At 46.6% G+C, this 15,991-nt stretch overlaps 2 protein-coding genes across 6 annotated transcripts in view; one reads left to right on the top strand and one right to left on the bottom strand.

Moving 5' to 3' along the window:
• LOC123755860 (ras-related protein Rap-2b) overlaps positions 1 to 15,991 on the top strand; it is a 285,571-nt gene that overhangs the window by 112,495 nt on the left and 157,085 nt on the right. The window lies entirely within an intron of this gene.
• Positions 9,174 to 9,893, bottom strand: LOC123753711 (putative proline-rich protein 21). Its single transcript, XM_045735674.2, has one exon. The coding sequence runs from the start codon at positions 9,891 to 9,893 to the stop codon at positions 9,174 to 9,176; it is 720 nt and encodes a 239-aa protein (XP_045591630.2).

Raw genomic sequence — 15,991 nt, 5'->3', positions numbered from 1 at the left:
TCTGTTTCCCATGCTATATCTGTTAGGAATTTTCTTATCCCCTCATAGTTTCCCTTTCGGTATGCTAACCTTTTGGTTTCGGTATCCCTCCTCGAGTTCAATAACCCTTCTTCAATCAAGTACTCAAACACCAGTACACTGTGGTCGCTCATTCCTACTGGGTCCTCAAAACCGATTTCTCTTATGTCGGAGTCGTTCAGAGTGAAGACTAGGTCGAGTCTCGCTGGTTCGTCATTGCCTCTCATCCTTGTGGGTTCTCCGACATGCTGCGTTAAAAAGTTGCTTGTCACCACCTCCAATAGTTTGGCTCTCCACGTATCCTCGCCTCCATGCGGTTCCTTGTTCTCCCAGTCAATCTTTCCGTGATTGAAGTCGCCCATGATGAGCAGGTGGGATCTATTTCTACAGGCAGCAGAGGCTGCCCTCTCAATTATAGTGTTAACTGCCTTGTTGTTGTTTTCATACTCTTGACTGGGTCTCCTGTCATTTGGTGGAGGGTTGTATATTACTGCTACTACTATTCTTGGTCCTCCCATTGTTATGGTGCCTGCTATGTAGTCTCTGAACTCCTCACAGCCCGGGATGGCCATCTCCTTAAAACTCCATTCCCTTCTCATGAGTAGGGCCACTCCGCCTCCTCCTCTACCTTCCCTCTCTTTCCTTATTACTGTATACTCCTGGGGAAACACGGCATTTGTTATGATTCCAGAGAGTTTTGTTTCAGTGAGTCCGATTACATCTGGGTTAACTTCTTGTGCTCTTTCCCTTAGTTCACTTGTCTTGCTTGTGATCCCATCTATGTTCGAGTACATCACCCTGAAACTGACTCTCTTCTGCTTCTTTTCTGGGGGGACCTTTGGGATCTGGGGTGAGTGGGAGCTGGGGGGACCTGGCACGGGGGATTGGTGGAGGAGGGAGGGCTTGGGGTGGTGGGGGAGAGGGGGAGGGTACAGGGGGTGGATAAGAGGGGGAGGGTACAGGGGGTGGATAAGAGGGGGAGGGTACAGGGGGTGGATAAGAGGGGGAGGGTACAGGGGGTGGGTAAGAGAGGGAGGGTTGGGGAAGCATGGGGGGAGGAGAGGCTGTGGGGGATAGGGGAGATGGGGGGGCTTGGGGGGAGAGAAAAGGGTGGAGGGCTTGGGGGGCGTGGGGGAAAAGGGAGGGCTGAGGTGGGTGAGGAAGAGGGGAGGGTTTAGGGGAGTGGGGGAGAGGGGAAGACTTAGGTGGGGTGGGGGAGAGTGGGGGGCTTAGGGGGGAGGGGGAGAAGGGAGGGCATGGGGGTGGGAGAGACGGGAAGGCATGTGGGAGAAGGGAGGGCATGGGGGATGGGGGAGAAGGGAGGTCCTGGGGAGAGGGGTGAGGGGGAGAAGGGGGGTGAGTGGGGGGAGGGGGGTGGGTGGGGGGAGGGTGCCCTAGGTGGGTACTTAGTGGGGGGCTGACAGGGGATGGGGCAGGTTGGGTGTCTGTTGGGTAGAATTTGGGGGTGGTGCCCCAATCCCAATCCACACACACACCACCACCCCAGTGGTGGTGTGTGTGTGTATGTGTGTGTGTGTGTGTGTGTATGTGTGTGTGTGTGTGTGTGTGTGTGTGTGTGTGTGTGTGTGTGTGTGTGTGTATGTATGTGTGTGTGTATATGTGTGTGTGGGTGTGTGGGCGTGTGTGTGTGTGTGTGTGTGTGTGTGTGTGTGTGTGTGTGTGTGTGTGTGTGTGGTGTGTGTGTGTGTGTGTGTGTGTGTGTGTATGTGTGTGTGTGTGTGTGTGTGTGTGTGTGTGTGTGTGTGTGTGTGTGTGTGTGTGTGTGTGTGTATGTGTGTGTGTGTGTGTATGTGTGTGTGTGTGTATGTGTGTGTGTGTGTGTGTATGTGTGTGTGTGTGTATGTGTGTGTGTGTGTATGTGTGTGTGTATGTGTGTGTGTGTGTGTGTGTGTGTGTGTGTGTGTGTGTGTGTGTGTGTGTGTGTGTGTGTGTGTGTATGTGTATGTGTGTGTGTGTGTGTGTGTGTGTGTGTGTGTGTGTGTGTGTGTGTGTGTGTGTGTGTGTGAACAATCTTAATAAACACATTTAAGAAAGGTTGTTATCATCTGTTAGAAGTGATTAATTACTAGTGTTGTCTAAGTGGCTCGTTAGTAACTGGTGGTGTTAACAGTTGTGTTTGTGGCAGCTTTATAATGGTATTGTGTCATTATCTCACGGTGTTGAACAGTAACACCAAGTTACTGTTCCTGTGTCATAAACAATAATTAGTGTTGGGAATTATTATAATTACTGAAGTGTTGATTGCTCGTTGACCGTCTGAGTGACAGTGTGATTAACGTCAACTAATTGAGTGTTAATTAATTCATTGTGATTTAATATCTTGGTGACTGTTAATGTAGTGAAGAAATGACTTGTGGTTGTGCCTGTCTTGGTGTTAATTGTATTAATTTATGTGTGTGTAACTGTGTAAGTTGTTGAAGTGTTCTGATACTGCCAGTGACGAGGGCAGTAATTGTCAAGAGTGTTCACCAAGTGTTCAGGTCAGTTTCGTTCATGACCTGTCCACTGGGCCGAGACGGTTGTGTCTAACACCTGTCACAGTGGTGGGAACGGTGTCGTGCCGCGAGCAGGTGTTGTGGCAGATGTTAAGCTGACACTCACGAGTAACCTAACCATCATGGGTCACTGTGTATTAGTAACCTGTTGAATAAATTCATTTATTTTATTCCACGTGCCTTTGTTGACATTCCTCAAACTACTCCCGCCATTATTCATTTAAATTGCTACTCACATTGTTACTAATCTGAGTTGGCGCGGGGATGCAGCCCGGAGCCTCAAGCACTGATACAATATTCGGTGTGAGGACCTATGCGCTTCCTGCTAGATTGGCTTGCGGTAAGTTGCAGAGTGAACAACACCAGCGTGGAGGGTCCGGTGTTGCTGGTGCAGTAGACCACCTGCCTGCAGGCCCTCGTCCCCACCTGGGCCACCTGTCCACCTTGCTGTTGCTCACACCTCCCAGGTGTGCTCTAATGGTAGTTGAAGGCAAACATTAGTATTCACATCCCATTAACCAGTACCCTCACATCTGGCGCCCAACGTGAGGCAAGTGTTTGTGAGGTGGGTATAAGCTCTCTCACTCTCTCGCACTCACACTCACACACTCACACACACACACTCACACACACACACACACACACACACACACACACACACACACACACACACACACACACACACACACACACACATGCCCATGCTGCTAAGACATAGGCCAACATGCTGCTAACACATGGAAGGTTCTCACAGAGAAAATAGGATCCTTCCCATCAATGTGTATAGATGATGGAAGACTGATGCTGTCAGTCAGACCAAAGGAAGAATGTAATACACTGGAAACATGAACCAGACAATCTAAAGAGCAAGTCTAAACAAATGGCTAATGGACTTGACCTGAGATAAGTGCAAGGTTATAGTGATAGGGAGAGGAGTGTGAGTGGCCAGGTCTGGAGGTCATAACCAGGGGGTCATAACCCTCCACACTGGCCAATCAGAGACCCTCAGCGGGTAGTAACAGCCAGATAATTGAACCAAAGTCTTATACTTATCTTAGTTTATTGTTTCTTACTGTTTTATGTCTTCTCCTGCACGTCCTTCCTCTCCACTCCCTCTCCCTCCCCCTGCCTCTCCCACTCCTTCTGCCTCTCCCACAACAACGTGTAACACCACCAACAACAACCTGGTCTTCCATAACGCTGGCCAACATTCAGGTTGTCTTGTGGAGCCTAAATAAGCAATATGTACACAACCAACATGAGACACTTTATTGATTATGCAGCCTCGCGCGGAGAACACCCAACATCACGAACCAAAACAGCGACACGTGGGCGCGTGGAGGACGGTCTCCAGGTAAACAACGACGAACAACAAACAAAAGAATTAGTGGGAATGAATTCCAAAAATTTTAGCAAGTTCTGGGAACTAGAATCACACTAGTTTAGCAAGATTAGGTTAGATTAAGTTAGGTTAAGTTAAATTAGCTGAGGCTAATTGAATACCGCTTCGAATCCAACTATGATAAGAAACCAGGGAATGAATGTATTAATATGACCCGCCCCAGGGGAGGCGGGGGTCAGGAGCTAGCACTCAACCATGCAAGGCACATCTGGAAATTCTATCTGATAGAAAACGTAAGAAATTTATCAGATCAGAGGGGGCGCTATCTTATATATGAGGTACTTTGTATAAGGCGAAAATAACACCGCCAGGGATGGTAAAACCAGGCCTTGCTGCGGTGCTGTTGGGCCCGCCATCACCTGCTGCTGCTGCTGCTGCTGTTGGGCCCGCCATCACCTGCTGCTGCTGCTGCTGCTGTTGGGCCCGCCATCACCTGCTGCTGCTGCTGCTGTTGGGCCCGCCATCACCTGCTGCTGCTGCTGTTGGGCCCGCCATCACCTGCTGCTGCTGCTGCTGTTGGGCCCGCCATCACCTGCTGCTGCTGCATCAACACTTTTGTGAAGCCTAATTGGGTGCTTGTGGCGCGAGAGAGAGAGAGAGAGAGAGAGAGAGAGAGAGAGAGAGAGAGAGAGAGAGAGAGAGAGAGAGAGAGAGAGAGAGAGAGAGAGAGAGAGAGAGAGTGTGTGTGTTCAGACACAATTTACACTACATACGGAAATTTTGGGCAAATCATTATTCATTTGGTGTTTTACCGACTATAGCCATTTGGCTGGTGGCTGGCGGGCAGCTCACTGATTAATCATGTGAGTGGTGTGGGGCAACGGTGCCTGACTCACTGCTCTGCTCACTCACTGACAGACTGGCACGGTTGACTCACAACGTGATAGACTGGCTCGCTAAAAGTTTGTCTGGTAGGCATGCTGACTGTATCGCCACCTATTATTTTGACTGGTTGGTTGGTTGGTTAGGTTGTTGTTGTCAGGTGGCGGCATGGGTGGGTGCATGACCCAGGCCTGGGCCGCGAGCTTAGCCCTCCTCCAATACTGATATACGGAGACTCACCCAAGCTCTCCTGAACACAAACCACAAGGTAAACACACTAAAAACATTTTATCATTATATTTCAATATATATAATCTAATCTATTTTGGAAACCATAATGTCAACATTAATCAATAATGTATTTAAAAACGTTAACTCGTCCTTGATGCAATTTTGTTTTTCTAGCGACAACAGCTGATTAATGTAAACAATGAATTTGCGCGCGCATTTGGAGTCTAAGACGAACATAAACTATATTAATTGTTTGTCTTCAAGCCCTCAAATATATATATATATATATATATATATATATATATATATATATATATATATATATATATATATATATATATATATATATATATGCATGTTTGTAAATATTAAAACGTTTTGACAAAATTAATAGAAGCGATGATAAGGATTCGAGCCTACCTCACAGCTTCCACTGATTTTCTTATCGATCCATCTCGTTAATGTGATTTCATTAAGCATAAAATTGTATTATTATTATATTTATAATGAACAGTTTCCTAGTAGTGCTTTTGTTTCAAGTCACGTCGATACAATTTTTTTTTCTTTGAAGAAACATCTAATGGAAGATATGTTGCCTTAAATAAGATTCACGAGACCAAACACATTTCAGTATATTGTTCCGTCAGGTTAAAATATGACGACATTCTTGGCCAGGGGAATTGTGTGGTCTAGCACACTATCTTAGCCCTGATTTACAACATTTGTTGGTGTCAGTGTATTTCACATTGTTCATGCTGCGCGTTATGAGGGATTGTTCACACACACAGAACATAAGTTATGATGAACACTGACCGTTCACACACACAGAACATAAGTTATGATGAACACTGACCGTTCACACACACACAGAACATAAGTTATGATGAACACTGACCGTTCACACACAGAACATAAGTTATGAAGAACATTGACCGTTCACACACAGAACATAAGTTATGAAGAACATTGACCGTTCACACACAGAACATAAGTTATGAAGAACATTGACCGTTCTCACACACACAGAACATAAGTTAACAAGGTTCATGAACCACATTTTAATCATATGACAGACAAGGACTGTGAAGACTGATGAATACAAGGTAAGGAGAGGCCGGAGCTGGGATATGGGACAGACTAAGAGCTGGGATATGAGGACAAGAAACTGGGATATTAAAACCTTGAACCGGGACGTTGGGAACAGAGAGTTGGGATATTGGGACAAAGAGGATTAGGATAAAGATGTTAGGACCAGGGTAGAGAGGGAGACGGATAGACCCGGGCACCGCCGGCCATCCTTTATAGTGTAAGGTAATATAACAAATTATCTCAAATTTACTTACATGGCGACATCTGGCAAGGACGCGGCAGCAAATTGCCAGGTACTTCAATTTCTGAAAAAAATTTGCTTAAGGTCAGGAACAGATAGTAGAGATGTGAGAGGAGGTTGAAGGGGGTTGTGGGGGGTTGTGGGGTGGTTGTGTCCCGCACAAGACTCCTACTCCAACTAGAGAAGCATGTTGGTGTATGTGAAGGCGTCCTCAGGTGGGTGAGGGAGTACCTCTCAGGAAGGAAACAAGGGGTTACTGTGAGAGCAGAGACATCAGAGTGGAGAGAGGTTACAAGTGGGGTACCTCAAGGGTCGGCTCTGGGGCCCATTCTGTTTCTAATATGTCACTGACCTGACACAGGAAACTGACTCCATATCAGTGTTTGTAGGTGATAAAAACTGATGAGAAGAGTGAGTTCAGGGGTAGATGGTGATCTATTGCAAACGGGTTTGGACACACTCCAGAAGTGATCTGAAAAATGGCTGCTAGATTTTAACACAGCCAAGTGCAAAGTTATGATGATTGGGACAAGAGTGCGAAGACTAATATGACATTATAGGATGAAGGGAAGACAAATTCTTCAGTCAGAAGAAGAGAAAGACCTGGTAGTGGACATGACCCCAAGTGTGATGCCACAAGCTCACATTAGCAGACTAACAACACCTGCATGTGACATACTGGCCAACATCTGTGTGGCCTTCAGTAATGTTAGCAGACTAACAACACCTGCATGTGACACACTGGCCAACATCTGTGTGGCCTTCAGTAATGTTAGCAGACTAACAACACCTGCATGTGACATACTGGCCAACATCTGTGTGGCCTTCAGTAATGTTAGCAGACTAACAACACCTGCATGTGACATACTGGCCAACATCTGTGTGTACTTCAGTAACTTGGACATGGGGGGACTTTCCCGGCCCTATATACAGCGAAGGTCAGACCCACACTAGAATATGCAGCCTCATCATGGAACCCTTACCTAAAAATGTTAGAAAGTTTTCATTTAGTGTAAGGGTAGTGGGAAAATGGAATTAACTAAATGAGCAGGTTGTGGAAGCAAATTATTAATAATTTTACAAATAGACATGTCAGGTAAATAGGACAGGAATTATTACTTTAAAAAAACCGACGGCTAGAAAGGCGGGGTCCAAAAGCTAATGCTCGATCCTAGAGGAACAAATAGGTGCGGTGAGTACACACAGACACACAATGACACTTTTTCAGCGTCAGAGTAGTTAACAGATGGAATGCATTAGGCAGTGATGTGGTGGAGGCTGACTCCATACACAGTTTCAAGTGTAGATATGATAGAGCCCAATAGGCTCAGGAACCTGTACACCTGTTGATTGACGGTTGAGAGGCGGGACCAAAGAGCCAGAGCTCAACCCCCGGTGTGTACAACTAAGTGAGTACGTAGAGAGAGGACAGGAAGAAGAGGGACAGGTCCGTGACAGTGAAAGAGAGAGCTCTGGTCCTCCACAACACTACACCTGTTGCCTCACACAGTAACACACACGGGGCCATATACAAATGGCAACAGTTTTCAATCATGTTTAATTGCCATCCGCCGCCGTGTACAAATGTCGTGTTCAAAAACTACCAAAATCTGTTTATTTGAACATTTATTTTAAAGTAACGATTTGCGCCCTTGGGACTTGGGGGGGGGGGGGGGAAGCCCCCCTCCTAAAATCTATGTTCTACAGAATCGATTTAGACAGATTTTGAAAAATAATATTGAAATAAATGTGAAAATTTTGCATTTTATTTTGTGTCTTTTCCTAAAAAAAAATAAACTGGCCTCACTAGAAACACAATACTAAAATAACATTTACATAATATGCAAACAATTAGAAAAAACCTATCCTTCTGGCCTAGCCTTTTGGCCTTTTGACCTAGCCTTTTGTCCTTCAAAAACCTAGGCACAGAGGCCATAAGAATACTTTATATATATCCTACGTAAGACCAGCTCTTGAGTATGCAGCACCTGCGTGGAGTCCATACTTGACAACGTATCAAATAAAAATATATAGAGAGACGTGGCTAGATGTGTCCCAGAGCTGAAGGACCTGCCGCCCAGTGGAAGGTTGAGCCCTCACACTCGTCATGCTGCAGGATATCATATGGGGGATATGATAACAACGTACAAAATATCAAGGGAAATTACCAGTCTGGAAAAAGAATAGTAAAAATAAAGAACAGAATGACCATAGGACACAGCAGGAAGCTGGAGACTAGTTCATGGTGGGGAGAACGGTTACTGGACTTCAACCCAGATAAGTGCAAGGTCATGGTTGTTCAACCAGCAACACTGCCGCTGGAGCAATAGTGTAAGAGAAGACCTGAGAGTAGAGTGCGCGTAAGACAAGACCAGCTGGGAGTAGAGTGTGTGGAAGACAGGACCTGAGAGTAGAGTGTGTGGAAGACAGGACCAGCTGGGAGTAGAGGAGAATAGAGGCAGCAGCATCCGTGCAGCTGGACACCGCAGCCTTCACCACACTACACCAGCTGCTGTGCCACCTGTGCCACCTGTGCCTGCCCCACCCTCCTCACATGACAGTGCTGCCGGGGGTGCAGAGCTGGAGCCAGGCCGGGGTATGACGGTAGTAGCAACATATGTAGACAGACAGACAGACAGACTGACAGACAGACAGACAGACAGACAGACAGACAGACAGACAGACAGACAGACAGACAGACAGACAGACAGGCTCCCCACCGAACACAAACACTCCACCCACAAAATCGAGGTTGAAACCCCCGGGCGCCAATGATTTTTTCCGACCTGCGACGAAACTAGTTTATTCTGTGTTCCTGGAGGGAAGAGTGCGTTTGTTCAAGGGTTTAGCTACTTCAGAGAGGTGCGGGTCCGTGGGTGCGGGTCCGCGGGTGCGGGCCCGGGGGTGCGGGTCCGTGGGTGCGGGTCCGCGGGTGCGGGCCCGGGGGTGCGGGTCCACGGGTGCGGGCCCGGGGGTGCGGGTCCGTGGGTGCGGGTCCGCGGGTGCGGGCCCGGGGGTGCGGGTCCGTGGGTGCGGGTCCGCGGGTGCGGGCCCGGGGGTGCGGGTCCACGGGTGCGGGCCCGCGGGTGCGGGCCCGCGGGTGCGGGTCCGTGGGTGCGGGTCCGTGGGTGCGGGTCCACGGGTGCGGGTCCGTGGGTGCGGGCCCGGGGGTGCGGGTCCGTGGGTGCGGGTCCACGGGTGCGGGTCCGCGGGTGCGGGTCCGCGGGTGCGGGTCCGTGGGTGCGGGTCCGTGGGTGCGGGTCCGTGGGTGCGGGTCCGTGGGTGCGGGTCCGTGGGTGCGGGTCCGCGGGTGCGGGTCCGCGGGTGCGGGTCCGCGGGTGCGGGTCCGCGGGTGCGGGTCCGTGGGTGTGGGTCCGCGGGTGCGGGTCCGCGGGTGCGGGTCCGCGGGTGCGGGTCCACGGGTGCGGGTCCGTGGGTGCGGGTCCGTGGGTGCGGGTCCGCGGGTGCGGGTCCGCGGGTGCGGGTCCGCGGGTGCGGGTCCGCGGGTGCGGGTCCGTGGGTGCGGGTCCGTGGGTGCGGGTCCGCGGATCTGGGTCTTTGAGCGCACTAACATTCACTTAATAAGACTCCACGCCGCCCACCAACACACACACACACACACACACACACACACACACACACACACACACACACACACACACACACACACACACACAGACACACACACACACACACGTGAATATCTTAGTATGAATAGTAATACGGAAGACAAGATAAGCGGAGAGAGAGCTAAAGGCGGGTTGGTTACCCACCACACTGAAGGGATGTGAGGGCAGAATATGAGAAGAGGGAGATGATCCCCCACACTCCTGCCTTAACCCACTCAGCAATGGTAGGAAAAAAACAATCAGTCCAGGATACTACTGGATTAAGACGTCTGGGAATCACCACAACGATGTTTCGAGTCACCCCAGTGCCTCTCCCCCCAAATAAAAATTATATATATATATATATATATATATATATATATATATATATATATATATATATATATATATATATATATATATATATATATACATATATGTGTGTGTATATCACGAAAATAAACACGTGATTAAGAATGTGACAATGTCAGACCACGGAGGAAAATGAAACAGGACCAGCTTTACTTAAGGAAATTTCCTGTTTCATTTTCCTCCGTGGTCTGATATATATATATATATATATATGGTGGCTTCCACACTGCAGTCTACACTAAGGAAACGAACATAGGAATGTGCCTTAATGCCAACAGTGACTGCCAAGACAGGTACAAGAGGAGTGTTGTCAATGCTTACGTCGACCGTGCTCTCACTCACAGCTCTGGTTGGAAGCAGGTCGACGAAGAACTCTGTAGGGTAACGCAGGTCCTAGTCAACAATGGCTTCTCTAAGGGTTATGTTGAAGACGTCATCAAAAGAAAGGTGAAACGCCATGTAACCTCTGAAGAGTCAACTAACACAACACCTGTACCCCCTATTAGACTTTTACAGTAACTTTTTTCCACGGCTCATAAAACGGAGGAAAGTGTCCTGGAAGATATTATTAACAGGAACGTTATCCCCACAGACACAAATCAGAAGATACAAATAACAATTTACTACAAAAACGAGAAAACGGCCAACCTACTCATGAAGAACTCTCCAGACACCTAACAGAACGCCTTGAAAGAAACCAACGTCGTCTATTCCTTCACATGCCCACTTGGGTACTGTAAGCCCCAAAGATCTCAGTATATAGGCAAGACAACAACGTCTTTTTCTAGGCGATTAACAATGCACAAACAACAGGGCTTCATCAAGGAACATATAATCTCTTCACACAACCAAACCATCACCAGAGAAGTCTTAACAAACAACACAGAAATCATCGATAGATACAGCGATATCAGGTGGCTTGACATCTGCGAGGCACTACACATCAAAAAGTCAACACCAGCAATCAACAGCCAATTAACACATAATTACATTCTACTCACTTCAAGGACCCCAAACCAGCACAGAAGCAAGAAGATAAAACATGCAATATACCCATTGTTTCGTGCTCTGTGTTTACCCATTGATTTGTGTCCTTTCACCTCACCCAAAAACAAATAAAAGCATGTCCTGAGTATGTAAAATTGTCTTTGTAAATGTAAGAAGTGTTCTTGCGAAACGCTTCTAGGCGTCAGACCATAAAGTGCGAAAATGAACTTTTGGGAGTTAATTTTTCAACTACCCCCAACAGTGAAGAAAAAGATAAGAAATATTAAAAAGATTCGTGTTAGAATCATTAAGTTTACCCTTTCGGTCATATTCAATGTTACGAACCCAACAACATGGTCAGAGTAGGGAGTAGTGACTTCAGCGCCATCTGTGAGTCGGCTCTAAACCCCCCTCGGGTTCGGACGTAATATGAACAATGCCATCTGGTGGTGGCTGTCTAATACCTGCAAATGGCTCAAGATTCCTGCCTGGGTCAGCCAGAGGGGTCGTTGTGAGTGACCTCTGGTGAGGTGATGCATCAAGACCAGCGCCACCTAGTGTGTGCTACAGAGCACAATGTCAACTCCCCAGTGAGTTAGTGGTATTTCCTAGTTCACCAGTATCGGCTAGGTCATTGATGATGTTTTTGTGTCCACAGAGGTGACGTCTGGGGGGCAGCGGTACTGGAGACGGCAGGTCATCTTGGGCAGTCCACGGTCTCCTGACATGGTCCTGGAAAAACGACCACGTAAGCCGCCGCCGTTCTGAAGCAGTGTGGTAACTGCTAGTAACATAGTGTTGAACTGACGACAGGGAGGTGACTGTAGAGTAGCAGTCTCTAGCTGGTCGCTAGAGACTGCTGCCAGGGGATCACTGCCCCTGTATTGTGACCCCGCTCCGCGTGTGGCTGAGGTACTCTGCCAGCCAGTAGCTGGAGAGCGGTCGTGGGGGTACAGGCACCTCGTGACACTGTCAGTGGGCTGGCCCACGTACAGGTGAACTCGCCAGTGTTTCCCAGTAAGGTTGGATAAGTTACTGGGCAGTGAAGAAACACTGGGTTTTGACGAACTTTGCACGTGAGCACGTTTAATATCCTGAGTGAAAGGATATCCTTGTATATAGGTGTAGAAATAGCCTATCTGTTCTTTTATATATATTTAACGGAGATGGTGTATATATATATATATATATATATATATATATATATATATATATATATATATATATATATATATTAGTTGGGCGTGAGTCCAATAAAGCGTGAGAAGTGGGAGCCCGGAACAAGAGCTGGAGCCACGACACAGAGACACACACACATATATGGTTATCAAGTGAGACAAGCGAGAGACGCCACAGACACACACACAGGCCAGGACTCACCAGCGGCGTCACCCACACACACTACCCACCACCACCAGCCTGGCCAGCAGCCTGACAGCTCACCAGATGATTTAATTTTCGTGTTTGAATGGTTAATTTTGAAGGGAAATGAGCGTCTTGAATAAGCTTAATTATATGTTGGAGTGTGTGTTGGCGTGTTTTGTGTGGGTGTACTCGCCTAGTTGTGCTTGCGGTGTGTGTGTGTGTGTGTGTGTGTGTGTGTGTGTGTGTGTGTGTGTGTGTCTGTGTGTGTGTGTGTGTGTGTGTGTGTTGGCGTGTTTTGTGTGTGTGTACTCGCCTAGTTGTGCTTGCGGTGTGTGTGTGTGTGTGTGTGTGTGTGTGTTGGCGTGTGTGTGTGTGTGTGTGTGTGTGTGTGTGTGTGTGTGTGTGTGTGTGTGTGTGTGTGTGTTGGCGTGTTTTGTGTGGGTGTACTCGCCTAGTTGTGCTTGCGGTGTGTGTGTGTGTGTGTGTGTGTGTGTGTGTGTGTGTGTGTGTGTGTGTGTGTGTGTGTGTGTGTGTGTGTGTGTGTTGGCGTGTTTTGTGTGGGTGTACTCGCCTAGTTGTGCTTGCGGTGTGTGTGTGTGTGTGTGTGTGTGTGTGTGTGTGTGTGTGTGTGTGTGTGTGTGTGTGTGTGTGTTGGCGTGTTTTGTGTGGGTGTACTCGCCTAGTTGTGCTTGCGGTGTGTGTGTGTGTGTGTGTGTGTGTGTGTGTGTGTGTGTGTGTGTGTGTGTGTGTGTGTGTGTGTTGGCGTGTTTTGTGTGGGTGTACTCGCCTAGTTGTGCTTGCGGTGTGTGTGTGTGTGTGTGTGTGTGTGTGTGTATGTGTGTATGTGTGTGTGTGTGTGTGTGTGTGTGTGTGTGTGTGTGTGTGTGTGCGTACGTGTGTGCGTGCGTGCGTGCTGAAGCAGGTTAAGTGCGTACTGTGGCAGTAGGGGGGGGGGGAACTAGCCATAGCAGTAACTACTGTGGTAGAGATAAGAGAGATAGTGCCAGATAAAGGGAAATAAGCATGTTGACACAGCTCTTCAGGTATGGAGGGAGTGACACCTAGAGGGAAAACATAAAGACAGACAGACAGAGACAGACGGGGTGGGACAGATATAAAAAAAATAATAAAACGAGACTAATTGAGTAAAACCACAAAGACACAAACAAGCTCAAGAATGGGAGATAAAATACAGACTTTACAAAAGCTCAGCAAGTCCAAACACCCGGAAGCCATGCCTCCACACACACACACACATATATATTATATATATATATATATATATATATATATATATATATATATATATATATATATTATATATAGATGGAGGTTCCCTTCGGGAATGTTAATTTCATGATAAAATGAAACACTATTGACAATACGAACTTCTTGTTTAATTAAAATATTTATTTTTCAATTAAAATTCATAACGTTTAGATTACTCATTAGTGTTCATCATCAGATCTAAAACACACAAAAAAATCCAATTAAATTAACTAACAAAGAAGTTATTCTGAAGACATGATAACATTACTAAGAGAGGAAAATGACTAATTATTAACAAATAAACACGAGAAAAGGAAAACAAATTCAAATTAGGAAAAGATCAAACAAAGTAAGACTTGATAACATTTACCATTAACAAAAAGGACTAAATAAAAATGATAATTAAGATAGTAAAGATTCATATATTATATGTACGAGCGATGTAAGATTTTGTTGTTCTATTTTATTTATTCAGTCTTATGTCAACATACATCATGGCCTTTATGTCCCTTATTCTTATGTTCTTATGTTATAAATAGGAGCTGCCTGGTATGGGCCAATAGGCCTTCTGTAGTTACCTTTATTCTGATGTTCTTGTGTTAATAATGTCCTGTGTTGTATGGTCACAAATATTCCTGTGACATCACGACTACTGACCGTCTTCACCACACACACCTGGGGTGGAGGTCAGGTGATGTCAACAATACTACCTCACACACACACACACACACACACAGTGTGTGTGTGTGTGTGTGGGCCTCGTAGCCTGGTGGTTTGGGGCCTCGTAGCCTGGTGGTTTGGGGCCTCGTAGCCTAGTGGATAGCGCGCAGGACTCGTAATTCTGTGGCGCGGGTTCGATTCCCGCACGAGGCAGAAACAAATGGGCAAAAGTTTCTTTCACCCTAAGTGCCCCTGTTACCTAGCAGTAAATAGGTACCTGGGAGTTAGTCAGCTGTCACGGGCTGCTTCCTGTGTGTGTGTGTGTGTGTGTGTGTGGTGTGGGAAAAAAAAAAAAAAAAAAGTAGTTAGTAAACAGTTGATTGACAGTTGAAAGGCGGGCCGAAAGAGCAAAGCTCAACCCCCGTAAAAACACAACTAGTAAACACACACACACACACACACACACACACACACACACACACACACACACACACACACACACACACACACACACACACGACCTGTGTATGTGTTATGGCGACCTTAGACATTTTTTTAGTAAGTATAATTGGACAGACTTGTTGCTAGGCAAGGAAGTTAATGAGATGTATGTCAAGTTTTATGAAATATTTGATAAAGGCACAAAAAAAATTATACCAAAACAGAAATGCAGAACTAGGAAACAGGATTGGTTCAACAGAAAGTGCGAGAGGGCCAGAGACCAAAAGACACAAAAATGGAATCAATACAGGAAGAGGCCAAACCCCCAAACATACCAGCGATACAAAGATGCGAGAAACAACTACACGGCAGTGAGGATAGAGGCAGAAAGAAATTTTGAAAAAAGGGATTGCAGGCAAATGTAAAACAGAACCAGGTCTATTCTATAAATTCATAAACAACAAATTGTAGGTAAAGGATAATATTCAGAGGTTGAAAATGGGAAATAGAATCACAGAAAATGAAAAGGAAATGTGTGAAACAGTAAACGAAAAGATCCAAAGTGTGTTTGTACAAAATGAAATCTTCAGGGAACCAGACACAATAGGAATCCCAGAAAACAACATAGAGCACATAGAGGTGTCTAGAGATGAAGTGGAAAAAATGCTCAAGGAGCTCAGTAAGAACAAAGCAGCTGGCCCAGATGGAGTTTCACCATGGGTTCTGAGAGAATGTGCACCTGAGCTCAGCATTCCACCTCAACTGATTTTTCAGGCATCCCTGTGTACAGGAGTCGTAGATGATGCGTGGAAAAAGGCTAACATAGTTCCAATCTACAAAAGTGGCAGCAGGGAAGACCCCCTCAATTATAGGCCTGCATCATTGACAAGTGTAATAGTCAAAATATTGGAAAAAATAATTAAAACTAAATGGGTAGAACACCTGGAGAGAAATATAATATCAGACAGAC

Source organism: Procambarus clarkii, chromosome 43, assembly GCF_040958095.1.
Source record: "Procambarus clarkii isolate CNS0578487 chromosome 43, FALCON_Pclarkii_2.0, whole genome shotgun sequence".
NCBI classification, from domain to species: domain Eukaryota; kingdom Metazoa; phylum Arthropoda; class Malacostraca; order Decapoda; family Cambaridae; genus Procambarus; species Procambarus clarkii.
This window is presented reverse-complemented; position numbering and strand designations above follow the sequence as displayed.

What these genes read in the sequence shown, in the direction of transcription:
- LOC123753711 (XM_045735674.2), bottom strand. Translation starts at nt 9,893, where the DNA reads ATGTTAGTGCGCTCAAAGACCCAGATCCGCGGACCCGCACCCACGGAC.